The sequence below is a fragment of the Sordaria macrospora genome, chromosome 5, assembly GCF_033870435.1.
Source record: "Sordaria macrospora chromosome 5, complete sequence".
Taxonomy (NCBI): Eukaryota; Fungi; Ascomycota; class Sordariomycetes; order Sordariales; family Sordariaceae; genus Sordaria; species Sordaria macrospora.
The window spans coordinates 2,664,307-2,690,861 of NC_089375.1; the positions used below are offsets into that span (position 1 = coordinate 2,664,307).

Genomic DNA, 26,555 nt, shown 5'->3' on the forward strand with positions numbered 1-26,555 from the left:
AACGGATCTTAACTAGGTAGTATGCGATGAGTATCAAGCTAGCATTAAATTGTATGCAGAGACTGCGATGGGGGGATACTACAATCATCGGAGAGAAGGCAAGGTACTGCCCACGAAAAAAAAAAAAAAAAAAAGCATTTGCCTAATTGCAGGGTGACCTGAATCTGAGTAAAGTGATTCGAACTGTCGTGCCTTCCTGTTCTTCGTAAGAACGGCATTAGCTTGCAAGAAAATCCAAAAGCGGCAAGAACAGGATGGATCTCCCGTGCTCTGTCTCTTGGAGCATTACTCCCCGTCCTCACCATGTCAAATGGGTTAGCACCTGCTTACATTGATTCATAGCTCAGGTCGGATGTCTTGGTGTTCGAAGGGTCATTTGGGATAGCAGCCGGTGAGACTCCTAGGGGCATCGATGTAAGCGCCGATATCCGTAAAAATGTGCCGGCCGTCATCCTTGCCGGCTCTATGACGACTCGGTTTTGTTGTTGCGCATGCCGCGTTCTAAGCGGCGAGCTGACTTCAACTCCTAAGAGTGGCAAGGCGTGTGATGTCCTACAGCGACTTACGTTGTAGCTTCAAATTCAGTCTCTAGAGTGGGAGCGCCGGTGACCTCTATTTATATCACAACAACCTCAAGTCCTTACCATCTGCATCGAAAGTGGGGAGACGTGCATTCAGGGAATCTAAGGCCTTGATTGATGGTCTTGTTACTGAAGTACACTTGACCGTAGTTGACGAAAGACCTCGGAAACTTCTTGCAATAGAAGCACATCGAGCAGGATTGATGGGGTGATTCATACCTGAGATAGACAACACCACAATTGGAGAAGGAATAGGCGTTGCTCAAGCTTTCGAAGTGGTCGATCAGCTGCTCAAAAAGCGTAGTCCCGGCAAGACTGTGAGGATCGTGACATGCTGGGCGAGGCTAGAGGCTCAAACAACACTTTCGATATGTAGAGGAAGGCTCCTTCCTGATGATGTAGGCTGTTTCTGGGTCAAGGATTCCGAATTACCACCCCATATACTCTCCCTTGGTGCCGCTGGACTTAATTTTCGACGGGCTCGCTGGATCCTTCGCAAAATATGCGATAATAATCTGCGTCACACTGATAGCCCAGAGTGAAGAGGCAGGCGCCCTTTTGTAGCTGCGATTCTGACTTCGGCGGGGCTGTTGAGGATTCATTCCACCCCTGTGCTATCGGCGCCTGCGGATTCAGACTCTTTTGAAGACGTCCTGAACCTCTCGCTTTTCTGCAGTCTCTAAAGGGCCTGAAATCTTCAGAAATCAAAGCGTTCGGGTGATACTGGCGGAAATATCTTAGTTGCCCTTACCTGTATGAGGGTGATCGAGGATACAACGAGGACCAAGTGGAAGGGCCGCCGAAAAGACAGTCACCTCGGCGTTTCCTACATGGAATCAAGATCAAGCATTTCTGCTCGGTGATCTTCTTTCTTGACTTCTACGTTTTGCCCCCAGATTCGAGCAGTCAGTGTCGAACTTTGATACGTCCGTCGGAGCAGAGGAACCTGAGTCTAAATGGCGCTGCACAAAATTGGGGCGTCCCGTCTGTAACAAATTGACAAAGTCCAGTTCAACCTGAGCCCCTTCACTCACAAGTACCTTCCTCAATCACAGAGGTTAAGGAAGGTGCGCGGAACTGGTGCCCTTGACCGGATGTCATTTTCAGGTTGCACCTGCCAGAGGAGTGAATGAACCGAAATCATTGACGGAATACACCTTTCGTGAAGGCTCCCACGTTCCAGTATGTATTCAACCCGCCTTCCGAATACATTTGGAGACCTCTCCGGAACCAGAAACCCACGGATAGGCTCGAGTGTTTGTGTTTCGAAACTCACAAGAGGCATATGAGAGTTTTATCACGGCCTTTTCTCTCCAGCGTAACGGATAGTACACTGTCCAATTTCGATTTCTTCTTCGACGACTCGCGATCTTGTGGCAGACAATATGAAGAAAAGCCGACCCAGAATACTGTGCGCATATGCCTTTTCATCCGAAATTTTGAAGCCAGAGATAAACCTGGACCAAAGGTTGCGTGTAGACGCTAGTCGACGCGTCCAAGGTTTGTCAAATCGAGCACTTGCCTTCCTGCCATCCTTCATCCCATCTTGTGAAGGCAACGAACCTGGAGTGATCAAAAACCTGAGCAGACACGCAGTGTTGAAATTTCCGAATAAAAACCCGTCGCTTATTTAGGAACTTCTTCCTCGACCCTTTTTTTTTCTCCTTCGTCGACCGCGCACTCATTTGTACTCCAGCCCAAGACTTCCTTTTTCCCAAGAAATATTGTGCCGCAGTATTCTCCTGAATTGCAGCGATCAGTTCGACTCACAACAACCACCTCACGTAAGTTTTTTCTTTCCTTTTTTTCAGGTTTTTCTTTCTCTCCCCTGCGACAAGAACTCCAGTCGCAGTTTGCCAGTTGTCAGTCGAGAGTCGGCCCTTCACATCCTTCATTTCCCTTCCCAGTCAAGCCCAGCTCCCGGGGTTTCCTTCACCCACTCTTTTCCCAGGTTGAAGTTCTCAGGTTCTCTTGAGAGCCAGGCCATCACCTCCTTCACTTGGCAGTCAAGCTCAGCTTTCAGGTTTTCTTCACTGCCAACTGAACCTCCTACAAAAACCATGCAACCCTTCCTGCTCCGCCAGTTCTCGTTTCCCTTCCGCAACGCTAACTCAGTTGACAATCAGCATGTCACCTCCCAATGGAGGTAAGCAATAATCGATGCTGGATCTTCCTGCTAACCCCCATAGATGGTCGACAGAAAAGACCAAACAAGTTCACCTTGATTTGGGTGCGAGATTGTTCCATCTTTTCTATCGATCAACTGCCACGCCATAATCCATCTAGAGGTCACCGTATCTGACACGATAAACAGAGCTGAGCGGTCCATCGCGCGCCGCGGTCTTACAGGAGATCGAGGACATGGACGAAATCCTTGGTAAGTTCAGAACTCGCTAAACCAATCTCAGCCGATGATCGTTCGTCGCCAGTAATTTAAGCTAACATTAACTTCAGGCGGCGGACCTTTCCCTACCTTTCGAGGCAGGGCGGCGAGCAACCCTCGTCCCGACGCCCAAGGCCAAGCTCGAGGCCCTGAGCGGCAGGTGACGGCTCCAGCCCTGGCAATTCGCCAGAGAAGCCGGACGCCCAGCCGTCCGCAAAGGGCTCGCGGCCTCAGCGCGCTTGCCGAGGAGTCGGCTCCGCCCATGCCTGGCATGCACTCGGCTTTTTGGCCTCCCAACCCTCCTTTCGCCCAACCGGGTTTTGACGGTGGCCGCCCCAACCGGTCACGCTCCGGGACCACTGGGCCCCCTTTGCGAGCTCCCCCGAGAGGATTTGTCCTGCCTGCTACCAGGCAACCTCCCAGAGACGTTCGGTCGCCCTCTGGTGGCCAACACATGGGCCAGCCGGTACTCGCCGCGCCCGCCCCTCCCCCCATTCCTCCCAGGTCCGCTCAGCGGCAACAGCAAGACAACAGGTGCCCGTCGGCATCGGGTTCGAGGCCCACCATGTCGTTGAACCAGGCCGCTCCGTCTCGTTCTTCACTCCCTGTCCCTGCCCCCCAGCCCCAAGCTTCCCGGTCGTCCGGTCCCCGTTCATCCCAGGGAGATACGGCGAGCTCCTCGAGCCGCCTCCCTGTGCAGACGCCTCCTTACGAGGGTAAAACAGACCGCCACCCTTATTATCATTATATGTTGACAGAAGCTAATTCATCGGACCACAGACGACGTCTTTAGGGGCCACGTGAACCCAACCAACCCATATGGGTACAACCAGCCCCCGGATTTTCGTGAGTTTAGCCCCTAGATGATTTGAAAACGAATGGAGCTGACTGATTCTTGGAAAAAGGCCACAACTGGGACACACCAGCCAGAGAGCGGTGTGCGGCCATTACAGTCGACGATGGAAAGGAGGTTCACCCTTTCCGGGGCCGCCCGCCGACTGGATCTCGTCCGAGACCGTCACAGCAGCAACAACAACAGCAAAGCACAGTTGCTTTGCCGTCCCAATCTCTTTCCCCCGGCGCCTCGGGTAGGGCTGGCACTCGCCGCCCTAGCGAGCCCGGCTATTTCGATCAGTGTTCTCTCCCGCCCCCGGCACTGCAAGTGCAAACCGGTGAGAGCAGATCCGGCCGGGTCGTGTCACCCGCGGAGCCCAGCCCGGCCGCCAGTGCGACCACCACCAACTTCGGATACCATCCGATGATGAGCCCCTATGAGGCTGAAGCTGCCAGCGGTAAGATGGGAAACGAACGAGCTCATATCGAGTGATATGAGCATATGGAACGGCATGAACTAACCGGTTGAAAAAACAGGATTAGCGCGGGCTTGGGTTGAAAGCCCAAACGAGAGGAATTCCGGTACGCCGGGCGGAGACCATTGGGCCCAAGGCCACATTATGCTGTCGCCCGTTGAGGCCGCGGTGGCCTGCGCCGACAATAGGCGTACCACCATTTTTATGGACATGGGGGTGCAGTATGCCGACGACCACGAGAAGGAGGGCGAGTCAGGCGGCAAGTAAGGGGGGTGGGTTTTTGAGACAATGAGGATATGTGGTTAGGATCGTGGGGATTACGACCTCTGATGTCACGATCTTATAGTGGTTCGTTTTCTTTTCTTTGCTCTATTTGGTAAGAGGGAGGGGGATGGTTTTGTTTGGTTTCGGGCATTGGGGGCGGCTGGCCGACGAGTAGTTCACCCCATGGACGACCGATAACTTTTGAATAATTAATAGTGTAGGAGTACTTGTCAAAGTAATTGTACGAGTATTGTCAAAGAAAGGACCCATTGCGGTGCGACAATGATGCATTCGATGTCGATGTTGATGCCTTGACATTGTCGAGGGAGGCACGTGGTGATATGTTGTGTGTGTTATTGATAGCCGATAAGACATTGTTAGGCATCCTCGACGCATAGGGAAATGGTAACGAGGGACTTACCCATGTCAAAGAGACATGATACGAATTAAATCACATTCCCTTGATTTACCTCCATTCTGTTATCCTGTGCAGCTTTAGGTATGAAACTGACTTTGGCTTTTTATTTCTGAGCTTACCGTTAACTTTACGTCCTCCCCAAGTTCCTCTGTTCTTCTTACATGTACGTCACTCTGAGCTCCCTACCAAAACATCTCACCAAAACCTCCCCACCACGGCGCAACCGGCCCCACCGTCGGTCGGCCTTTGCCTGCCGGAGGTCGGGCCCTCATTGATAGTGCGTCACGAAATGCGACCCCGTTCCTGCCGTCCGATGCCGCCGTCGCGAAAGTAATTGTCCGCGGAAAATAGCTCCGACCATTCCTTTACCGAAGACAACTACCAACGACCTTCGTAGACAGTTCTTTTCTTTCGAGGCCAATTGGGTTTGAAAGAATCCAAGTACATCTAATTGGTTTCTCGAGAGGCTTTGTCGGTGGTTACATCACGATTTCCTGGACTGTCAAGTTGTTAAAGTCCTTATCAGCAATCTCGATAAACCTCCGTTGACTTTCCCAATCGAGTCATCTTGTCATCCATCCATCCATTGCGCGCGAACGCCTACCATCACCACTGGCCCGATTCTACCAAGCTTTGCGACATCAACACTCCTCGAAACTAAACCTCCCTCCGATCCTTCTCGACACCTACAAACCCTCCTCCCAAACCTCCCGAAAGTGCCGCGAATTACCTCTACCCAAACCGCGAAAATGACATCCCAATCAACCTCCCCACCCCAATTCCAAACCGCCCTCCTAGCCGGCGCCCTCGCCGGCACCACCGTCGACCTGTCCCTCTTCCCCCTCGACACGCTCAAAACCCGCCTACAATCTGCCCAAGGCTTTTTTGCCTCTGGCGGTTTCCGCGGTATCTATCGCGGCGTAGGCTCCTGCGTGATCGGCTCTGCTCCGGGCGCCGCCTTCTTCTTTGTGACGTACGAAACTACCAAGAGCTTTCTCGCGCCGCCCACACTGGTCACCACGACGACCGGTGATAAAGAGAAGGCGGATCTACAAGGACGGGGAATTGGGGGATTGAGTCCCGGTGTGACGCACGGTGTTGCTGCTTCGCTGGGCGAAATCGCCGCTTGTGCGATTCGTGTCCCGACGGAAGTTATCAAGCAGCGCGCGCAGGCGGGTCAGCATGGCGGGAGTTCGCTGAGCAGTTTGCAGCATATCTTGCATCAGCGCGGAGCGATTGGGTTGACCGGGGTGTGGAGGGAACTATACCGCGGGTGGGGAATTACGGTGATGAGGGAGGTGCCGTTTACTGTTCTTCAGTTCCCGCTATGGGAGTCGTTGAAGAAATGGGGTCGCGAACGGAGGCAGCGGACTGGCCGGGGATTATTTGGGGATTCGGCAAGGGGCAAGGATGATAAGGATGTTAGTGCCCCTGAGAGCGCATTGTATGGCAGCTTGGCGGGCGGGTTTGCGGCGGCGTTGACGACGCCGTTGGATGTGCTCAAGACGAGGATCATGTTGAGCGAGAGGCGGGAGGGGATCGTGAATGTGGTGAGGGGGATATGGAAGGATGGGGAAGCGAAGACGGGCAGTGGGCTCAGGCCGTTCTTTAGCGGGATTGGACCCAGGGTGATGTGGATTAGTATCGGAGGAGCGATTTTCTTGGGGAGTTATCAGAGTGTTGTTAATGCGTTTGAGGGGACGAAGAACAAGAAGAGGACTGGTGGGGAGGTGTCGCTTTAAGCGGAGGAGAAGGGAAAGAAAAACCGTGTTTATTTGGTTGGGGAAGAGCACGCATTTCTACATTTTTGCAATGGAAGGCCTACAAAAAGGTGGGATTTACCTCGATGTCATTAATTCTTCGACATCGAACATAGAGACCGGATCAGCGAGAGCGAGAAAAACAGCATAGACATAGAGTTCAAGATACCCCAGTGGGAGTAACAAACAGTAAAGTTACACCCTCTTATGTACAACAAACCCTTACTGTACTATATAAGAACAAGCCGCTAAGAGTTGAACAAGCGCTTTGCCAATGTCCATAACCAACGGCCGTCGAGTGATCTCAGACAATGACAAGAGATACGAGAAGCAAGAATAAGAAAGACACAACATTATGTACAAACACGCTAACTCCAAAATAAACAAGACAAGAGAAACAAGCCACACACTGTCCAAACATTACAGCTGGCAGTGCATGACCACACACGAAATTAATAATACCCAAATTCCTCCAGGGACGCCCCCGTCCACGAACTCTCCTGTCTGACAGCATTATCTTCCTAAGCTGCTGCTGCCACAGCCTGGCCGATCTGTCCCTGTCCGCCGGCTGCTGCTGTCCCGGTTGTCGACGGGGATTCCTGACTCTGGCGTTGGCCGCCGCCATCGGTAACGCTAGGGGGTGGCGCCGACGGGAACAGAATCTCCTTCTTCCCGTTGGCTTTGTAATGGAGGACAATATCATTACCGCCCTTCCAGACGTGTGCGCGAAGGGTTGCGAGACTCATAGTGTTTGGAAGGAGCTGTTGGTGGTTGTTCACGTTAGCACACCAGCAACAACAGCCCAGTTTCGGCAGTGGGGTTTTGACTAAACTCACCTGTTCATTGCAGTACAGCTCCAAGTACTCCTCCGGCTTCATCGCGTCCGGGTCCGGATTCTCCGGGTCAGCAGGCGGGTCGATCCTCTCCGCCACGTACGCCAAGATCTTCCTCACCCTCAGCATCCTATTCGCATTCAGGCGATTGTTCCCGTCCGCCACCGTGATGGCCGGCAGCGTGTCCTGCCACGGGTACAGCACGAACGACACCTTGACGGGATCCTTGGGCGGGATGGCGTTCAGTAACAAAACCTCGCCCAGCCACTGGGGACCCTTTTGCTCGATTACGTCCACGTCCGCGCCCACCGACTCCACCGTTCCCCGATACAACTCGGCTGAACCGCCCGATGTCTCTTCCTGGATAATCACCTTGGTGCCCTTGGGTAGTTTGAGCACTGGCGTGTCATTGGGAAGGCTGGGGCAGATGCGTGTTTCAACCACCATGTCGGGGTTTTCCGTCAGCTGCTTGTCGTACTCGTTGTGGATCTTCTGGATTACGCCGTGGAAGCTGTCGGCGAACTCCTTCTCGTGGTTCGAAGAGGACTCGGACTCCTCGGCCTTTTCATCCACCACGGCAGGCTTATCGGCCACGGCATTGGAAGCTGAGCGACCGAGCTTCTTGCCGCCAAATGACATGTTCATCCGGAACTTCTTTCCAAACGGCGTGCTGGGGCTCTTAACTTCCTTGTCCTTGTCTTTCTCCTTCTCCTTCTCCTTTCCATTCTCAGTTGACGTCTTCCCGGCCTTGTCTTCTGAGGGCCGAGGCTCTGCAACAGCTGCGGGAGTCTGTGCTGACTTGTTTGCATCTGCATCTGGTGAATTGATGGCGTCTGAAAAGTAATCGACTCGTTCGGCAGATTGCCTATTAGAAACTTGCGACGAGAATCTGTCGAGGGGACTGAGCGGCGTTCCAAAGTCCGCTCCTGGTCCCATGGGCGAGCCTGGAGTAGCCAGTCCAATTGCGAACCCTGGTGTCGCAGGAGGGAACCGGGAGCCGTTTGCCCGCGGCGTCGCAACCTGCGAGTCGAAACCACCCGGCGGGGGAGGGATTGATATCGATAGCCCGGGGTTCGCCCTCCCAACGGCTGTCCGTTTTTGCAATGCTTCGTTCAGCTTGTGTCTGTGTGCCTCATCACGCCGTATCTCTTCATCTATTAGGTTTGCAAAAAGGTAGCGTAGAATCCACTTTCCAAGATTTACTGCAAAGGGTTAGCACAATCCAAGTTGACAGTAATCGGCAGTGAAACGTACTCCTCTGGTCTTCCCGGAACTCCACAGGCTCTTCTAGTGTAAGCTCATCGGCATACGCCTCGGCGTCAAAACAGTTGAATGGCTCTAGAACCACTGTCAAGTTGCCCGAGCTAGTGTCGATAGAGCACCATGGAGCCACCGCCTCTAGGGTGTTGACCTCCGGTTCTACATCCTCCAAATGTCTCTTTCCAAAACTCTTGATGGGTTTACACTAAATGAAACAAGACGGTCAGCACAAGTCATGTTCACATTCACAAGGTTCCGGGAACTGAGATGTCTCACTTTGATCAAGTCCCACAACACTACATCTCCAGCCGTGTCCAGTGTCAGGACCCGCCTCCTGTCATTCAAAAGACGGTGCTTGACCAGGCCGAATTGGCCTTCGATCGTCTCTTCCGGCAAATGGTGTATCGGCTCCACTACATTTACCGCAGGGTCTGTTATTATTTCAGATCCCTTGCGCGTGTGTGTTGCTACCGATTCTGCGCCATCCCGACTGAGGGCAAGCGGAAAAGAGGCCGTGTTTGAGATCCGCAAGATGGACTTGGCCGGAATCTCCCGCTTGGGGGTAGGTGACCCTGCTGGGGATCCAGACTGGAAAGTGCTCTCCCTGCTCCTCGTCGACACAACGGAGGCCCTCTGGGGTCGGAACCCCCCTGGGAGCTGAATGTCGGCACTTGTGTCGACGCTCTGCCAGCGGTTGATGGACGACCGAGACGTCGCCGTCCACAAAGAGTTTCCACAAGCGACAACCTTGCTCACACCATCGTGCTCCTGTGCGACAGCCAAGGACAGGCCATCGTCCAAGTCGCCCAAGGTGCCTCTCACATCTGTCTTGACCACCAAGCCCGACCGATCACTGCTGTAGAAGACGCCGAGTTCAGGGTCTTCGGCAAAAAGAGACCATACGCTGTCATTATGCATGGTGAGGGTGTGCATGCACCTGCCTGCAGTGACGCTCCAGACCTTGACCGTCTGGTCGGAACTGGCCGTCATGACCATGTCGCCTGAAGAGTTGACCAGGATGGCCCGGATGTTGTCGGTATGACCGACGAATTTTGTGATGCGCTTGCCCGTCTTGGGGTCCCATAGTCGAACCACGCTCTCGGGACCGCCGCTGGCGAGGATGGAGTGGTTGACGGCCAAAGCATAAACGCTACCCTTCTCTCGCACCTCCTCGCCGCTGACATCTATCTCCAGTCGCTTGCCGGCGCCTGATAAATCCCAGAGGTATATTTTACGGTCGAGACCACCCGAGGCAACCCAGTTGGTGGACTGTGACGGTGTCGCAACGCACTTGACATAATCGGCGTGCTGGCCAATGGTGGCTGGTTCTTTGGCGTCGCTTCCGTGGGGTCGCCATACTTTGACAAGGAGATCGGACGAAGCGGATACGACGGCGGAATGTTGTTGGGCTAAAGCAAGATCGTTGATCCAATGTGTATGCGCTTGTGTTTGGGAACGGAATCGGGTCGTCTGCTTGGGCCTAGCATTGGCGCGCGAGGATGAGGTATCGACAACGGCGGAGTGGGGGGAAGTCGGGGCGATGCAATCAGGGTGGACGTCCCAGGCGCATACTATGCCATCACGGCCGCCGGAGTAGCTATGTCGTGTCGAGTTGAATCAGTAGATGGACGGAAATCGATCGGTATCGGTTGAGACGGGGAGGGGGGATATGGGTGTGAGCTCACAGAATAGCATTGTCGCGATCGACGGCGAGACCGTTCACGCCGAGACGATGGCCACCTGGTGAGGAGTTTGGGAGCTCGAGAACTGCGATAGAGTACGAATGTGATTAGCCATGCGCGCCGTATTGCGCCTCGGGCGGAATTGAAGACAACAAAAAAAGACCAACCATAGCTGATTCTTTGGCGAGCCTTTTTGGCCATATCGTAGATTAAAGGACCGGGAGAGCAATCATGCGCGAGCGTCGAGCCGGGTCTTTGTACCTATCGATGTCTGCTATGACGGATGGGAGCTGAGCAGTGGGGACTGGGAATGCAGTGGTCGGGTGAGAGCGCTGCGGGTTCTCAGCGTCCAGGCGAGCGAGATGGCTTTCCGTTCTCTTGGCGTAGAATCCAAGGTACGGATGTTTCTGACTGGTCGACGAGTCCAACACCGGTCGATGGTATCAAAGTCTAAAAGGACGGTACCTGCGTATCGAGGTATAATATGACGTATATGGCTTGGGACGAGTAATAGTGGACGGGATGAGGGCGTATAAGACGTCGAAGCCGTTCAGCTTGCTGAGGTGGTTAAAGTGAATGAATGGGTGGATGTAATGGCTGGGCAAGCTGCTTAGTAGATCATGCGTGCACTGCCCGGTGGTGCGTGGATGGATGCAATGCTGGATACCGGATGTTGAAGGTACCTAACCCGTAGAAGAGGGAAAGAGGGGGAGCTGCAGTGGTGATTGGGAGAATGGAAACCAGGCAAGAAAAAGATAAGCAACGACTCGAGAGACCGGGAAATCAAAAGGAAGGCAGTAGGAGTAGGGGTTGGAAAATGGAAAGCAAATGTCGGATGCTACCACCTATAGAAGGAAGTATCTAGTGTAAGTTGGGAAATACTGCGATTCGTTGAGCGTTGAGGCTGATGACAACTCTGGGGAAAGAATGGAACACACTCGGGCAAGGATGTCTTGGCATTCTGGATAAAGTTGATTAAAACCAACAGCTTAAGGGAAGCCTCCAGCTCGGGGATACTCCAAATACACGGGATGCTACCTGTTGTGTCTGGTCACATTCGACGACGGGCCTTTATAAAGTCTTTGTGGAAGTTGGTAATTCGTGTATAAACTTCCGAATGCTTGCTTGTCCGACGGGATCGAAGAGAAATGGAAGCTTCCAAAGTTGGGGAAGTGAAAAGGACCGCACAAGATGTTTGTACTGTCAGCTAAGAGGTACTTCATTCTCCAACGCGGACGAGGCCTGTCAGGCTTGATTTGAGGTACCTCTGCAATATGTGTACTTACACTCACCTTAAATGGAGCTGGGATAGGCGTCCAAGCGCTGTGGACGCCACTGCAACGCAGCCGCTACTGGAAAGTCTGGAGAGCGTCACGGTAAAAGAGCTCGGGCCACATGGATCTGAATTAAATGTTAGTGCAGCTAGGTTACTTTTCTGTCATCGTCAAAACATCTGTTCCGGGGCTCAACATCTCCACTCTTTTTGTCACTTTACCACATCTGCCACACCATCCATCCATCCTCCTCCTCCAACCTCAAGGTGAGGTGAACACACCACATCTGGACAGGCGATGGGATGGTCACGCCGCTACAAGTCTTCCACCGCAGCGCCCGGGCAATCAGCGCCCGCGAGTTCGAAGATGCTCTCCAAGCAATATGCCTCCCCCGGTTCCCTCCGGCCTTCAGTCCCGTGCATCGCCAGGTCGCCTGTGCCATAAGCGGAGGCGTGGACTCTATGGCCTTGGCCTTCCTATTCAACCGGTTGAAACAAGATACTCATTCGCTGATCTCTAGCGGTCCCTCTATGGAAGCCTTTCGCATCAGCGACAACATTTTGAACAAGGTCCGCGCCGTCATTATCGACCATGGCTTGCGCGAGGGTAGTGACGAGGAGGCAAGGAAGGTGGCCAATGTCATCAGGACCAAGTTCCCAGACTTTTTATACCCTGTTATTGAGCCTATAAACTGGAGGTCTGAACTCGGCCCCGGTGTAGACCCCAAGACCCAACCCAATATCGAAACCCTAGGCCGCAAACTTCGCTATGTCGCGTTTGCGAGCGCATGCCGCTCTTACAATGCTGTTTCCCTGTTCACAGCCCACCATGAGGACGATGAGTACGAAACCATCCTGATGAGGATGATAAGCGGCCGTGGCTACCGCGGTCTTCAGGGGATCCCGCCTGCGGCAGACATTCCAGAGTGCTACGATATTTATAACGCCTACCAGAGTGGTTATCTGGATGACCAAGCGTCCTCCAACCCATTTTGGACCAGGATGCCGGCGGGAAGGCGGATGAAGAGAATCCTGAGGTCCAGCCTGCGTAATCAGCTCGATCCGCAAATGCTCCAGTATGAAATGGCTTATGGCATGAGGAGTGATGGAAGCCAGTACTTCAACGAGTACCAGCGCGCACATCGCAAAGGGGGAGACGTCCCTCCAGTCCCAGAGGTCGAGGCAGAGGATGGTGGCATAATGATCTACCGCCCTCTACTTGGCTTCAGCAAAGACAGGCTCACTGCCACCTGTGAGGAGAACGACATTCCTTGGTTCGAAGATTACACGAATGCAGACCCGACCTTCACTCCCCGCAATGCTATCCGATACTTGGTCAAGCATCACAATCTTCCAGCCGCCTTGCAGAAGCCTGCCATTTTGCAGCTTGGAGCACGGTGCCGCGCCAGAGTTGCCGCCGAGGAAGCCGAAGCCGGTAGAGTTCTCGAGCGGCTACATGTCCGTGATCTCGCAACGACAGCCGGGACCGTGGAGGCGGAGATGCCCAGGTACAAACTACCAGGAGGTCCCAGACTGTCTCGGAGGTCTGCTGTTTGGCGCAAGAAGCGTCTTATTCACTATCGCACCATCGCTGCCATCATCGTACGGAGACTGATATCGTTGGTCACGCCCCATCATTCCACGCTGCCAACGCTTGCGGAACTCGAATATTCCGTCTCGTTGCTCTTTCCCGAACTGAGGCTGCCCGACGACAAGGAGAACCCAACACTCCAGGGCAGGCCCAAAGGCTACGTGATTGCCGGCGTGCACATGGACCCCCTTATCCAGCCCAACGGCTCCGTCCGCTGGCGACTCTCCCGAGCCCCTTACGAAACCAAGACTCGCGCCCCAGAGCTTCGAATTTCCGCAGTACCCTTGCGGTCGCGTTTCCTTAAAGAACCTTCGGATTGGCCAACTGACGGCGGGAAAAAATGGAAGCTCTGGGACGGCCGCTATTGGATCCGGCTCCGCCACCGCTCGCCCTGTAACATCCGCATCGCCCCCTTCGACGCCGCGTACCAGAAGGACTTCCGCGAGGGTCTCCTCCTCGGCGAGAAGGTCAAGAACAAGGAGCTGCTCACTAACATGCTGAAAGTCTACGCGCCCGGCCGCATCCGGTACACGCTCCCCGCCGTCTACGCGGATGCCGATTTCCTGAGTTACACCAACAACAACGAAGCATACTGGCCCCAGCCGCCGGACCACCTACGTCAGGCCGCGGCCGGTATCGCCGAGGATGATACCGAAACTCCCACTCCGGAAACGGTGACCATCCAACAACTCCAGAAGAATTTGACAAAAAATCAGATACTCGACCTCTTGGCCTTTTACGACAAGTGGGAGGAGAGCAAATACGTTCCCTGCAACGCCGACACTTGGTACCTTCCCTCCCAAAGAAAGCTCAGAAAACTCATCGCCCTCCCCACCCTCGGCCTTTCCCTCCCAGGCGCTTACGATTGGGTGCAGTGCGAGGTGCGGTATCGCAAGATCGATGGAGATTTGTTGCGGCGGGGGACGTCGTGGCAGAGACCCAAGTTTTGGCGGACGAGGGATCGGACTTTTAAGCTGAGGAGGCGGGAGACGCTGTTGGAGAGAAGGGAGTGGTGGGGTTTGAGGGGGGGGAAGGGCGAGGACGTGCCGGTTACTCTAGCTGATGCTTTTAGGGATGAGTAAAAGGGGGCAGCAGCAACTGAGGACTTGTATTGTATTGTATCATGATGTATTATTCCTGTGTCAATATGGCTAGATTGGCATGCATCTAGGTAGAGTTGGGGATAGAGAAGAGTTGGGTGCAAAAGCGTCACCTGCATACCAACAGTTTTGTAAGAATTTCCGGTTCAATGAGTGCCATTTCACAAAACTCATGCGGCCCAGACAGTCAGTGTCTCTGACAAAAACAGAGCACCAACTTTACCTCGATACCAACCACCCTTCACTCCATTTATCCACCACTTCCCGTTTCCCTCTCACTTCCTTTCCCCCTTCCGTTTGCCATTAATTCTGTCTTAGCTCGGTAGGGCAAGACGTGCAAAGACGGGCAAAATTGGCACCAACGGCACCGGAGTTTCTACTGAGAACAAAGACTTGATGGAGGGACCTTGTGGCTGGCAAACAGAGAGGTAACCAGAAGGCTCGTGACCTCGAGATGACTCACATCAACACACGACACATTGGTCATTTGCATGGGAAAGATGAGATGGAAGACGGGAGAGCATGTCGTAGACTCGTGGATGCCATGCTGTACCAAACGTCCCACGTGTAGGTCTGGTATCGGGAAGGTTGCACACTCCTTGTGCAGAATGTAAGTCCGTGCATGAAGCATCGGTCAATTGCACATGTACATTGCGCTGGGCGCGTTGCTCTTTTTGAATATCAATGATCAATTTGGACGGCGCCTTCACAGTAGTTGGGATCTATTTGGTACCTGCCATTACACAACCCATGCACATATTTCCCCCCTTAAACCTTTCCGCCTTTGGCTACACCTCCCTGGTAACCCTCAACCCCAAATCCCTCTCCAAATCCGCCCACCGTCCACTGCGCATGGGATCCAGCTTTTTCAAGCTTCCCAACCAACTCCTCAAGTCCTCCTCTTCCTGCTCGTTCGGCTTCCGTTCCTGCAGCTGACAGAGATAAAGGGTATAGTCGAACAACGCCTCGTAAATCAGCTTGGCGTCGTCGTAGTCCTCCAGCAGCTCCTGGATCCCCTCGATCTCGCGTCGCAGGTACGTGACACGCTCCTCTTGCGTGAAGGCGGGCGTGATGGTCGGGTGCCCGACGAAGCTGACGAGGTTCAGCATGAGAAATTGGTGGTAGTACCAGAGGGATTGATCGTCGGGACCGACGTTGATTGCTTCGCCGATTTTGCCAAGTTCTGGGAGAGATAAGTGTCAGTTTCGATGGATTGGTTTTCGACTGACAATGAGGGGCACACTTACCCTCCTCAAAGAACGCTTTCCTCGCTTCATCATCTGCGTTCCTCTCATCCAGCAACCGCGGGATAAGCTTGCTGCGCGAGTGCCAGGCGGAAAAGTTGGAGAGGTTCTGTTCGATCTTCTTGGTCGTGAACTCGAACTCCGACTCGACCAGGCTCTTGCCTTCCAGCTCTGGACTCTCCAGCTGATCAACCACGTGCCGCCTGTATCCCCAGGCGTGGAAGTTACGTTGATCTCGCAGGAGCATCTTGGAGGTCAAGCCCAACTCATCCTCCCAAATCTTTCGCGCTACTGGGACCGGCAGTCTCTCAATCACCTGCTTCAAAATCCATAACCGGTAACTCCAAATCCAGTAGCATTTTGGCGATTCGAGGAGCAGCGGGATGGTGAAGTGTAGTTCCTTTTGGAGTATTTGTTGGTCGTTCAGCTGGTCCTGCTGCCGCGTCTGCTGCCTCTGCTCTTCATCCTGCTCGTCCTCCTCAGCTGTTGTACCACTCTTCCCAGTTGTCTGGGACTCGGGGGCGGGCGGGGTCTCGGTCGACAAAGAGGAGAAGAAGTCGGCGGAAGAGGTTGTGATAGTGGCGGTCGGAGAAGAAGTCGGCGACGCCTTCGAGGGCGAGGAGCCAGGCAAAGGCTTGGACAATAATCCAGAGATTAGGCAGCGCCTGCGGACGTTCCATACTGTGTAGTACTCGGGATTGAGGCGCAGGAGCTTGGAGGTGAGGGCGAAGACGTCGGGGGAGTAGTCGTTCTTTGCGGCGTGGTCGCGCACCTGGTCCTCAAGGCTGCAGTAGTCCTTGATGCGCTCGAGGTCCTTCTGGCGCTGCTCTTCGGTGCGCGTTCTCGAGGTGCGGGCTATGCCGTGGTTGGATCCGCCTTGCTGGGATGCGCCTCCCCATCAGTCAACAGCCTGCCAAGCTAGTGTCTGTCTAGACTGGAGTCCGGTGGTGTCTTACATCGGCCATGATACTACTCTCGACTGTCAACCGGTTGGTTCAGGGGTTTGGAATGGGGGTCGGGGCTTTGCTTCAAAGGGACATGTTCCGTTGCCTTTGTTGAGGTGACGTCGGGGAGGACAGCACGGGGCAGGCAACTGCTAACAGTAACGCTATGCCCATGTTGGTGTAGCGTTACCGTAAATTACCTGGAGAACCCCGGCCTGTATGGGAGGCTTGGCAAGACAGCTCCAGAACAAGTGGGGCTTGTCGGGCTTATCGTGGATGTCGCATACAACAACATCATGCAGGAACGACTTCCACACCCATCCTCTCATTCAGGTCCTCCTTCCACCTTTCAACTCCCGTCTTTGTGTTTTGACGTCTGGCCCTTGATGCACTCATGGTACTTGCCGAACCACAACTATCATTGAGACCCACGTTGAGCATCGTGCCTTCTGAATCTGGAAGAGTGACCAACACTTCGGTGGACTGCAGTCAAAATGTCCACTCCAGTCCCGCCGGTCTCGGCATGGTCTTGCTGCATTCACTCGCCCTCTGCCCACTCAGGGTCGTTCTTTCCTATTGTCCAGACTTGGGATGACAGGCTTTTTCCAATCAACCGATCCTGCCTGCCTGTTTGAACTATTGTGCCTCATTGATTGCTGAGTGTTCATCTCATGAGTGAGTCCACTCTGCCTGACTGACCTGACTGACCTCAGCAAACTTTCCTCCTTCCCCTTGAACCTTCGAGATTGACCAACCAAACTTTCATCATCACGATCCGCTTCATCCCCGGGGGTCGTTCTTGCGCTCACAGGCAAACGCCCACTTCACTAGGACATTGCGCTTCATCATTCTCTTGAAATGGCCGGCGTGGACGTCTACTAGGTGACGCTTTCTCGGTTTCGACATCAGTCCTCCCTCACAGAAAACTGCTGACGCTCAACCTTCATCGCCAACCTCCAAATACGCCTCCTCGACTCCATTTTCTTTTCCTACTGCTTCTCCCTAGGAACACGCATTCGTAATTATTACTACGCTTCCACCAGCACAGCAGCAGCACTACTAACCATACCAGCATCTGGATACGGTTATTAATCTCGGACGGCAAATCGAGCACCGTTCGAGCACACCGACGACGAGTATCACTTCTCGTCCAGGTTCTCGCACACAGCTCGCCCATCTCTATCGCTCCACACGCCCTTCGTTAACAGCAGGTTCTCTCAGATATCATCACCATCTCTATCACATCATCCGGTCGACTTCATCGAGCTATCTCGTCACTTCAGCTTCGACAACCTTCGTCGTCTCGGACTTGATGGGGTCGCTTCACTAAAGCATTCTTTCCCACCTTATCCTTTTCTCACTCGAGGTCTGCTACTCGTGCTATCATCAACAACTCATTCAGTATATAGTCGGCTGTATCTTCGCTATGGGCAACGACAACAGCAACCGTGGCTCTCGAGCCTTCGTCCCCGGCCCCACAAGCACAATGACATTTCACACGCCGTTTCCCCTGCTCCAAGAAGCCCAGCGTCAATATCACATATGTGGCTCGCCTCAGGAGTCCCCTCACAGCTCATCTGACTCTGGCTATGGCTCGGCTCCCCCGACTCCCATCACCCCTCACAAGAAAAGGACACTCATTGAGGCCGACTATCTGTGGAGACTGGGTGATGGGAATCTCTCAGATCAGGAAAACTTGTCCGAGTCTGACGATAAGAACACCTCAGATCAGGAGTACAAACTAGAAGCCTACAGTGACAAGGGAAGACATGCTGGTGTGCTTGGCACAGGAGCAGTAGACATCGAGTGTCCGGACGACGAAAGCCCTAGGAAGCGCCATAAGCCCGCGCCATTGCCCAGGAGCTCAATTCGCCCTCGTCCAGCTCTTACGTCCTTCTTTGCTTCCGATTTAGGCTCCAAAATACCACGGCGAAGCTCTAAGATACAAAGCCGGGGTGTTCCTGATCGCTTCATACCCTCGAGGACCCTCTCGTCAAACACTGTTGAAAGGTTCCGCACCAGCAAGTCGCCGCACGAGTTGACCACTCCCGAGAAACTCCTCCGTCACAACTCAGCCACTGAGGATGCCTTTTCTAGTCATCGGAGAGTAGTGGCAACCAGCCCCTTCGACCTTAACACACGATCACGCTCTGATAGAGCAGCAAGTCGGAACAGAGGTAAGACTATTTAAGACTATATGTCTTGCATAAATGCTAACTAGATTGTTCAGTAGGCAGCGTCCTTAGTCCTGTCAACACCAACGCAAGTACCGGCCGAGACAGACAATTTAGCCTTGGCTCAATTTGGGCCGTTGGCGGTCTTGCTCCGCCCGCAGAGACAGCAGTTAACAACGGCCGTGGCCATTTGATGAGGAGTGGGACAAACGCCAGGCTCTTCCGGACCTCATTCCCAACTATCAAGCCGAAAGTCGAGGAGGAACTTGAGAGACATGAAGCCCGATTGGCGACTGCCTTGGAACTCGACCGCGCGGCCCGAGTTTTGGACGTCAACATCCTTCCCCACCAAAGCGAAAGCAGAGAGAAAAGGTCCAGCAAGTCACACACACAATGGAATGGAACAGAGTGGGTCAAGGAAGGATTGTGTCCAAGTGAGTATCGCAGAGTAATGCAAAGACAGGACGCATCGGCTAACTAAGCCTCAGAGCAGCAGAAAAAGAAACAAGAGAACCGATCATTGCCCGCCGCTCCTTTCAAGTAGGTGGTCCCGTCCCTCCATGTCTTCGATCATGCTAACGTACTGTAGGGTACTCGATGCCCCCAACTTACGAGACGATTTCTACTGCTCAATTCTTTCCTATTCCGCCACTTCTCGGACCCTAGCTGTTGGCCTGGGTGACCTTCTCTACGGCTGGTCAGAGTCCCGCGGAGTTCGGCTGCTCAATGCCGGAACCCAAGAGGACTGCCATTTAACCAGTGTGGCATTCTCTTCGACAGATGGCCGCAAAGCTATTTTGGCATACGGTCGGTCTAACAAAACTTTAGGACTGATGTCTTTGCTCGACGATGCAGACCCGGAAACCTCACGTGCTGCCCCAACTCCGCGTTTTGAGGTTCTTCATCCTTCACCTATTGCTTGCTTGAGTTGGAAACCATCATGCACCATGCGGCCTTCTAGCTCTCCCTTCAAACCCGGTGTGCTCGTTGTCACTGAGGATCTGCTAGTGGGAGATGAGGCAGGCCGCGTTTGGTACTATTCTGTTGAATGGCCGGACAGGTGGGAAGTTGAGCGACACAACTGGCAAGGACAGTTGACGCTACTGGCCCGCATTGACATACACTCTCAACAGATTTGTGGCCTATCCTGGTCCCCCGCTGGCGATCGCTTCGCTACAGGAGGAAATGACAACTTGTGTTGTCTGTTCGAAACGCAAAAAGTTTTAGACATGAACTACGCACGCCGTAACATGGGACGCGTACGGCAAACTGACATTTCGCACCACTCTCACACGCAAGGAGTTTCACAGAGTTCGTCAGCGACAGAGATTGCCACGGAGATTCGCACAACCCAAAGGCCCGCCAATGTGATCCCAATCCTCAAGCCAGGAGACGAAAGGTATAGGTGGATGCATAGAGCTGCAGTCAAAGCAATCGCCTTTTGTCCGTGGCAGGATGGATTAGTGGCAACTGGTGGCGGATCAAACGATAAGTGCATTCATTTCTTTCATACAACTTCCGGCGCCGCCCTTGCAACTATATCTGTGGCTGCGCAAGTCACAAGTCTGATCTGGTCGACGACCCGACGGGAGATTGCCGCTACCTTTGGCTACGCTCAACCGGAACACTCGGTGCGGATTGCTGTCTTCTCCTGGCCTGACTGCCGCCAAGTTGCTGCTATCCCCTGGGCTGGAGAGCACCGAGCTCTTTATGCCATTCCTTATCCCGGCGGACCTAATGATGCTCGCAAATCGGGGAACAGCGGTAGTAGGGCGCGAGGCTCAAGCCGCACCGTGATGGAAGGCTGCATTATGGTTGCATCGAGCGATAAGAGCGTCAAATTTCATGAGGTATGGACGGCGGACAAGAAAGCCACAACCGGAGGGGTAGGCATGCTTGGTGGTAGTGATATCTTGGAGAGCTTGGAAGGCATCGATAGAGAAGGTGACGTGATCCGGTGATAAGCAAACGAAACTTTGTCGGACGTCACGAGAATGGATGAGGTACGAGGAAGATGAGGTGATAAGCTACGGACACAGAAAGGTTAGGAATGGGGGAAATGATTTGAAAGGGGTGATGGGAATGAAGCCAGCATAAGGATGCCTGGAGAAACGACCTGATATTACGATACCCTTCGAAAAGCCAACGGTATAGGGGGTTCGCGTTGGTGTCGGGAACGTGGGTAGGCCAGAAGAAGCACGCAGTATGCAAGGTCTGGGTGGGAAAAGGATGGGCCAGATTGGGAACAGTATTGAGAACAGTACATACACAGCAAGCAGTACATTGACATTCATTTCAAAGCCCGCGGGCCTGCCGCTGGTGTTTTTAGGGCGCGTTGCTAACACACAGAACGTTCAGCTCTCCTGAGCCTCTTGCTAGCTTCGCTAAACATATGTCCGATCCCAGGACCATTTTTCCATCTCGTCCCGCCCAGTCGGCAAAGACGTTCTAGTGTCGTCGTCCAGTTTAGCATCTCTGAAATTCAGCCTTCCAGTTTCTGGAGAAAGAGCCCTTCCCATGGAGACCACGAGCATAGTAACCATCCTGTTCCCGAAGCCGCTGATAGCCGGGCATTTATGGGAGCCTAGAGAGAAAGGGAAGTAGGCTTCGTTCTGGAGAGGTGCGAGATTGTCAAACCGCTCCGGTCGAAACTCAAGAGCGTCGAGACCCCAGACAGCGAGGTCACGATGGCATGCTTGAACATCTGCTGAAACCAAAATTGGAGGTTCAGGGCCAGGGACAGCACGATAGATTCTGTTGTTGGATGGGTAGAGACGCAGGCCCTCCTGGAGAGACGGTGAGTGTCAGTGGCATGTTCCGGTAAAGTTCTGAACTTGGGACGTACCTTTGCTAACTTGAGTGCCTCCTTCTCCTTGGCAGCGTTCCCCAAACACACTGGAACATCTCTGACTCTTTTCTTCAAACTCCGCCTATCAGACTGCCGGTGGTACGCAGTGACATAGGTGAGGAGCACTACACGCCACAGTGTCTCGTACTGCGGCATGATCAATCCAAGTGCCTGCGTTGAGCTGATAGTTGCACCCTCAACAACCGATTTCTCTGGATCTTCAAAAAGGGTGTAAAGATAGTGACTCAATCTCGCCGACCTCCTCAAAGTCCCATCATTCACCTTACTCCTCAGCCATTGCGCATTGATCTCATCAGTAACCTTCTTTACTAAGCCCTCATCAAGCTTCGTAAGGTCTGCCCCAAACTGTGAGACCAGAACGACAACAAAGCACAGGCATCGAACACACTCTGCCAAGCGAACCATATCCTGGCCGGCTTCATTCACCCGAAGAAAGTTCATGGCCACTTCATAAAGCTTCTGCCAATCTGCATTACTTTTGCTGATTGACGCATTCGCCAACTTGCGAAACTCCTGATGGACGGTGACCGACGAACTGGTGAGCGACGTGTTGATGCCGAACGCCGTAACTAGACGGGAGTTGGCCAGGGCGCGGAGACTAAGGCGGTTTTCCAAATCGAGTTTGGGCCCGGCATATGAGAAATCGATAACGGAACGGGCGTAGTTGACGCGCTTGGTGGCTAGCGCTTGGGCCGCTGGTATTTTAGAGACGGAGGTTGAATCAGAAATGGGGTCGGGAATTGTCAGTGAGTCGTTGGGGTTTGGAGGGCCAATAAGACGAGCAAGCTGGAAGGTGTTGAAGATGGTTTGGTTGAAGATTTGGTGCAAGAGGCGGGTTTGGTGGGATAGGACGTGGTGGAGGCCGAAGGCCAAGAGGAAGGAGAGAAGGGCAAGAATGGCTATCAGCATTTTGGCTGTGATTTTTGCTGGATGTGGCAGAAAGGGCTTGGACAGAATGGTATCTCCTTGAAGAGGCAGAAGTTCTTTGCTGATGGGGATGAGGATGGACATCGAAGAAGGAGATCGAGGTTCATATACCCATCCATCGCTTCATCCCTCGCAAGACTTTGACAACTCCTTTCCGTTCGGCCGTCTTCCATTCAGCGCCATGAAAAACCGAAGTACGCGGTTCTCGACATACTCTCCGTTGCATCAGAAGGGTTACTTGCCGCTTGAGGCCCGGCCGTCCGTTTGGTTCTGAGGCTGACGAGGAGACATCGCGGGCCTTCCGCCTCCAAAAACTACAGGTATGTATGGGGGAAATCTGGAGGCGGCTTATCTCCATACATATGGAGGCAGTCAACAAGTGCAGAGAGACACGCCTCTAGCATGCTAGGAGATGATTGCTCCGGGGATAATCATGGGCGAACAAACGGCCAGTGAGAGAACGGTCGCCTGTGAGTCCCATTCAATCAAGAGCATGCAAAGTCTTGGCGCGGGAGAGGCCTACTGCCAGCACACCACTCTTTCTGCGTGTACACTACTGGAGAGAAGTATTGCTGCCTTTATTGCTACCTAAATTGAGGAAAGCAAAGGCTGGCTGTGTGTAACGAGAGTGTTTGCGGCTCAAACGGGAGTGGAATTGCGACATTGAGAGCGTAGTGTCCGCGTTCACGGCTTGTGATGTTGAGGTTGCTGTATGCTTTGATGGAGGTGACATAGTGGAGGCGGACAGCTCATGAAATCGAGAACGATAAGCTGGCTGTGAATAGCCAAGTTCTCGAAATTGACATCATTGACGGCAGGTCAAACGTAGAGGGAACTTGTCAAAACGAGTCGATTGACAGGATGAACTCAAGTGAGTGTGGATCAAGTTGGGCTTCTTTCAGGAGTGATCAGATGAGGTCAATCCACTTCTGAAAATAATCTCAAGGTTATTTCCTCTTCCCAAAGATTCTTCCGGCTCTTTTCACTTACATCCGAATCCCAACATTAATTCTCACATTTCTTGCATTCTCAACTCCATATGGTTTGCGAAGAGTAGATGGCCGTGTTTAGGCACACACGTCTTCCAATACACATGTTTCCACATATAACGCCGGTCAATACCTTCTTTGATTCAATCAAGCGTTCTTCATCCGAAGAATGGTTCATCCAATAATCCAATCAACACAACGCCACACCCGTCACACAGTTTTCCCCCCTCAAGATCCTTAGTTTCCTCGCCTCCTTGGGATGATACCCCAAAAACAACTCCACCAGCCCCAGATCCTCCCTCATCACCCCCTCCTCCACCATCACATCATCAAACCGCCAAAAGATGTTGCCGAAAGTCGAGTACAGCTCCGCCGTTGCCAGCGCCTGGCCTAAGCAATTCCTGCGTCCTTTGCCGAAGGGGACCATGCACCGCTTCTGTGTACGGATTCTTTCTTCGTATTTTAGAGAGGTATCCATCGTTGGCTGGACGCCACGAGAGCCCGTTGAGTAGGTGTTCTGAGAAAACAACTTTTTTTTTTTGTGGGGGTTTTTTTTTTTTTTTTTCCCTTTTCTCGCTCGGGAAAGAAATATGAGGGAGGGTACTGATTGATATATCTTTCAGCGAGCCATCATGAGCTTCTCTCTCCTTCTTGTACCTACCACTACCTACCTACACCTTTCGCTTTTTTTTTCCTCTCCGTATTTTCGCCATCACCCTTGACTCCTACCTGCTAAAATGGCGTTTTTACCTCTTCCTCTCGCCCACCTCACCTCCACCAAATATCAGCACTAATAACATCTCACTCTCTCGACTTTCCGCTTTTGGTTCCTATTCCAAAGGGGCATGAGTCTTGGCGAAAAGACTCCATTCAGCACTGCTATCCGTAAGCCCCCATACATTTCAACGAAGCTGCTAATCTAGTAAAGATAGACAAATAACGTTACTACAGGTAAGGGGAAATAGCTTGGTGTTTTGGGCTTTTTGGGATTGAGTCTCCTGAGGGTTTCCTTCTCCTTTGGTCATGGGATCAGTGGTGACATCAGTCAGCGCGCTGCAGTTTGCAGGAACGAGAATGGAGTGCACCACACCGCACATAGTGATTAGCCATCGCATCACATCACTCCTTTAACTCTCGGCAGTCAGTTGGGATTCTCAGGTATTCGGGATTCATGTGCACTTTAGTAGGCTTCAACAGAACTACCAAAACATTGCAACCAAGGGAGTAAGCAGGTATTCCATCATGTGGAAGAGCGAACAGGAATGACACCGCCGAAGGTATCTCCAGTTGGTATCCGGGACAACATTTGGAATTTCTTGCCTTTGCATTCTTAGAGGGTACGTGAATCCGAACTCTTCAACAACAGGGATTGTAGTATAGTGGTCAGTACTTCTCGTTGTGGTTTTTCACAGCGATCCGAGAGGACCCAGGTTCGATTCCTGGCAATCCCACATTTTTGACGCTTCCGGCTTCATCTTCATCTATTTTTTTAGTGTTTTAAATCGGAGTTTTCTGCGCTTTCTTTTTCGTTGTTTTGCTCATGTTTGTTTCTTCATGTTATTTATGATTCAGTTGACATTCTTTATCAAGGCAATAATAAAATAACATAGTGGAAGATACATAGCGTTCCAATCGTGGAGTATATATTTTGAACGACAAGCTCTTGGATCGCTACAACCAAAATTCGTTTGTCCTCGACTCTTCTTCCCTTTCAATGTCCGGCTTCGCGGGCGATACCTCATTTTAACATTGACCTTTTGAGCTATGTCATTCTCTAGGCCCTGTCGTCAAAGCCAGCTTCCTAAATGTTTATGATCGGCATTTATGCTTCCACGAACGGATTTGTCCGCTGATTCTCATGACGGTGTCTGACGAAAATAACAATAACAAATGAAAAAAAAAATTGAAAAAAAAGGAATACCACCGCCTGAGCCCGGTGATGATGTAAAGTGCTGACAAGAGTGGGATTCGAACCCACGCCCTTTCGGACCACGGAACTCTGAGAGGAGATTAAGGGTTAGCCTTAACGTGGCGCCTTAGACCGCTCGGCCATCTTGCCTTGATGAAGGAATTTTAACGATTATTGACATTAAGGACGGCATCGCGGGCCAGCACATGTCTTGGAAAAAGAGAATGCGCCATCTATAGTTGCAGCTCGGTTCGAATTCGTCTGAGAGATTCCCCTCGTTTGATTCATAACTATCAAAAGTTAAGTAAGATGTTTATGATTGATTGCGGTTTCGGGTCTGGGGGGAAAATGTTACATTTCTGCACTGACAACGGATTCCACTCTTTGAGTAATTGCTTGAAGATGTTGGATGCAAGCGGATATGCTCATCGTTCTTCGACTGGAATAGCTCGATAGCAAATAAAACAAGCCCACTCCTCAAGGATACTGTTAGTAATAACCCATAACTCTCACCACCGCCAAAAAAAAGGAACGTGAAAGCGAAACCAAACATCTTTCCAAGATAGCCATGTCGAAAACGCCCAAAAAGTTATCCCCCGGTTATGATGGAGTGGAAGGCGCCAAAAAATGTGGGATTGCCAGGAATCGAACCTGGGTCCTCTCGGATCGCTGTGAAAAACCACAACGAGAAGTACTGACCACTATACTACAATCCCCTTTGTTGATTTCGTTGACTTGGAGTAGTGACTATGAGCGAACCAGTAGAGGACCGCGAGGACGGTGTGATTCCAACCTGCCAATCCTGCCGTGGGCAGGGCCACCGTGTCCAGAACGGATATCATAATATAAAGTTCAGGTCGTTCCATGAGTAATTGAAGTTGCATGTCCGAGGGAGTATTGTCGCTGTTCGGAGGCGGCCGGTATGGCAAATGTCGAGTCGGGCTACGACGATGAAGTAGGCCGTCCGGGTGAGTGAGCAAGCCCATTGTGACAAGGTCATTCCGATTCCAACACAAATGTGCGTTAACACGGTGGTGTGTGCAT

The 26,555-nt window shown here is 52.5% G+C and overlaps 7 protein-coding genes and 3 non-coding genes across 10 annotated transcripts; 5 read left to right on the forward strand and 5 right to left on the reverse strand.

Annotated features, from left to right (window-relative positions):
- Nucleotides 1–2,708: 2,708 nt before the first annotated feature.
- Nucleotides 2,709–4,541, forward strand: SMAC4_02322 (uncharacterized protein; the record flags this gene model as incomplete). Its single annotated transcript, XM_066089749.1, has 6 exons — nucleotides 2,709–2,727; nucleotides 2,896–2,958; nucleotides 3,036–3,680; nucleotides 3,745–3,810; nucleotides 3,891–4,256; nucleotides 4,336–4,541. 6 exons carry the CDS (start codon nucleotides 2,709–2,711, stop codon nucleotides 4,539–4,541), a joined length of 1,365 nt encoding a protein of 454 aa, XP_065947223.1.
- Nucleotides 4,542–5,705: 1,164 nt separating this feature from the next.
- SMAC4_02323 (uncharacterized protein) lies at nucleotides 5,706–6,698 on the forward strand (the record flags this gene model as incomplete). The annotated part of the gene is made up of 1 exon (XM_066089750.1): nucleotides 5,706–6,698. The coding sequence occupies one exon, from the start codon at nucleotides 5,706–5,708 to the stop codon at nucleotides 6,696–6,698; it is 993 nt and encodes a 330-aa protein (XP_065947224.1).
- Nucleotides 6,699–6,936: 238 nt separating this feature from the next.
- Nucleotides 6,937–11,567, reverse strand: SMAC4_02324 (uncharacterized protein). Its single transcript, XM_003350604.2, has 6 exons — nucleotides 10,659–11,567; nucleotides 10,495–10,576; nucleotides 9,086–10,406; nucleotides 8,804–9,014; nucleotides 7,553–8,751; nucleotides 6,937–7,477 (listed from the first exon to the last, which is right to left on the reverse strand). The coding sequence occupies exons 1-6, from the start codon at nucleotides 10,690–10,692 to the stop codon at nucleotides 7,238–7,240; spliced, it is 3,087 nt and encodes a 1,028-aa protein (XP_003350652.1). The 5' UTR covers nucleotides 10,693–11,567; the 3' UTR covers nucleotides 6,937–7,237.
- Nucleotides 11,568–12,067: 500 nt separating this feature from the next.
- Nucleotides 12,068–14,437, forward strand: SMAC4_02325 (uncharacterized protein; the record flags this gene model as incomplete). The annotated part of the gene is made up of 1 exon (XM_003350605.1): nucleotides 12,068–14,437. The coding sequence occupies one exon, from the start codon at nucleotides 12,068–12,070 to the stop codon at nucleotides 14,435–14,437; it is 2,370 nt and encodes a 789-aa protein (XP_003350653.1).
- A 763-nt stretch (nucleotides 14,438–15,200) lies between these two features.
- On the reverse strand, nucleotides 15,201–17,149 carry SMAC4_02326 (uncharacterized protein). Its single transcript, XM_003350606.2, has 3 exons — nucleotides 16,656–17,149; nucleotides 15,703–16,579; nucleotides 15,201–15,638 (listed from the first exon to the last, which is right to left on the reverse strand). The coding sequence occupies exons 1-3, from the start codon at nucleotides 16,662–16,664 to the stop codon at nucleotides 15,244–15,246; spliced, it is 1,281 nt and encodes a 426-aa protein (XP_003350654.1). The 5' UTR covers nucleotides 16,665–17,149; the 3' UTR covers nucleotides 15,201–15,243.
- Nucleotides 17,150–18,069: 920 nt separating this feature from the next.
- On the forward strand, nucleotides 18,070–20,965 carry SMAC4_02327 (uncharacterized protein; the record flags this gene model as incomplete). Its single annotated transcript, XM_066089751.1, has 4 exons — nucleotides 18,070–18,820; nucleotides 18,874–19,251; nucleotides 19,306–19,357; nucleotides 19,407–20,965. 4 exons carry the CDS (start codon nucleotides 18,070–18,072, stop codon nucleotides 20,776–20,778), a joined length of 2,553 nt encoding a protein of 850 aa, XP_065947225.1. The 3' UTR covers nucleotides 20,779–20,965.
- Nucleotides 20,966–21,153: 188 nt separating this feature from the next.
- On the reverse strand, nucleotides 21,154–22,710 carry SMAC4_02328 (uncharacterized protein). The gene is made up of 2 exons (XM_003350608.3): nucleotides 21,663–22,710; nucleotides 21,154–21,603 (listed from the first exon to the last, which is right to left on the reverse strand). The coding sequence occupies exons 1-2, from the start codon at nucleotides 22,695–22,697 to the stop codon at nucleotides 21,202–21,204; spliced, it is 1,437 nt and encodes a 478-aa protein (XP_003350656.2). The 5' UTR covers nucleotides 22,698–22,710; the 3' UTR covers nucleotides 21,154–21,201.
- Nucleotides 22,711–24,967: 2,257 nt separating this feature from the next.
- Nucleotides 24,968–25,053, forward strand: SMAC4_13841. Its single transcript is given in 2 exon segments — nucleotides 24,968–25,004; nucleotides 25,019–25,053. It is a non-coding gene; the product is annotated as a tRNA-His (tRNA).
- A 502-nt stretch (nucleotides 25,054–25,555) lies between these two features.
- On the reverse strand, nucleotides 25,556–25,661 carry SMAC4_13842. The gene is made up of 2 exons: nucleotides 25,624–25,661; nucleotides 25,556–25,597 (listed from the first exon to the last, which is right to left on the reverse strand). It is a non-coding gene; the product is annotated as a tRNA-Leu (tRNA).
- Nucleotides 25,662–26,141: 480 nt separating this feature from the next.
- SMAC4_13843 lies at nucleotides 26,142–26,227 on the reverse strand. Its single transcript is given in 2 exon segments — nucleotides 26,142–26,176; nucleotides 26,191–26,227. It is a non-coding gene; the product is annotated as a tRNA-His (tRNA).
- Nucleotides 26,228–26,555: the final 328 nt, after the last annotated feature.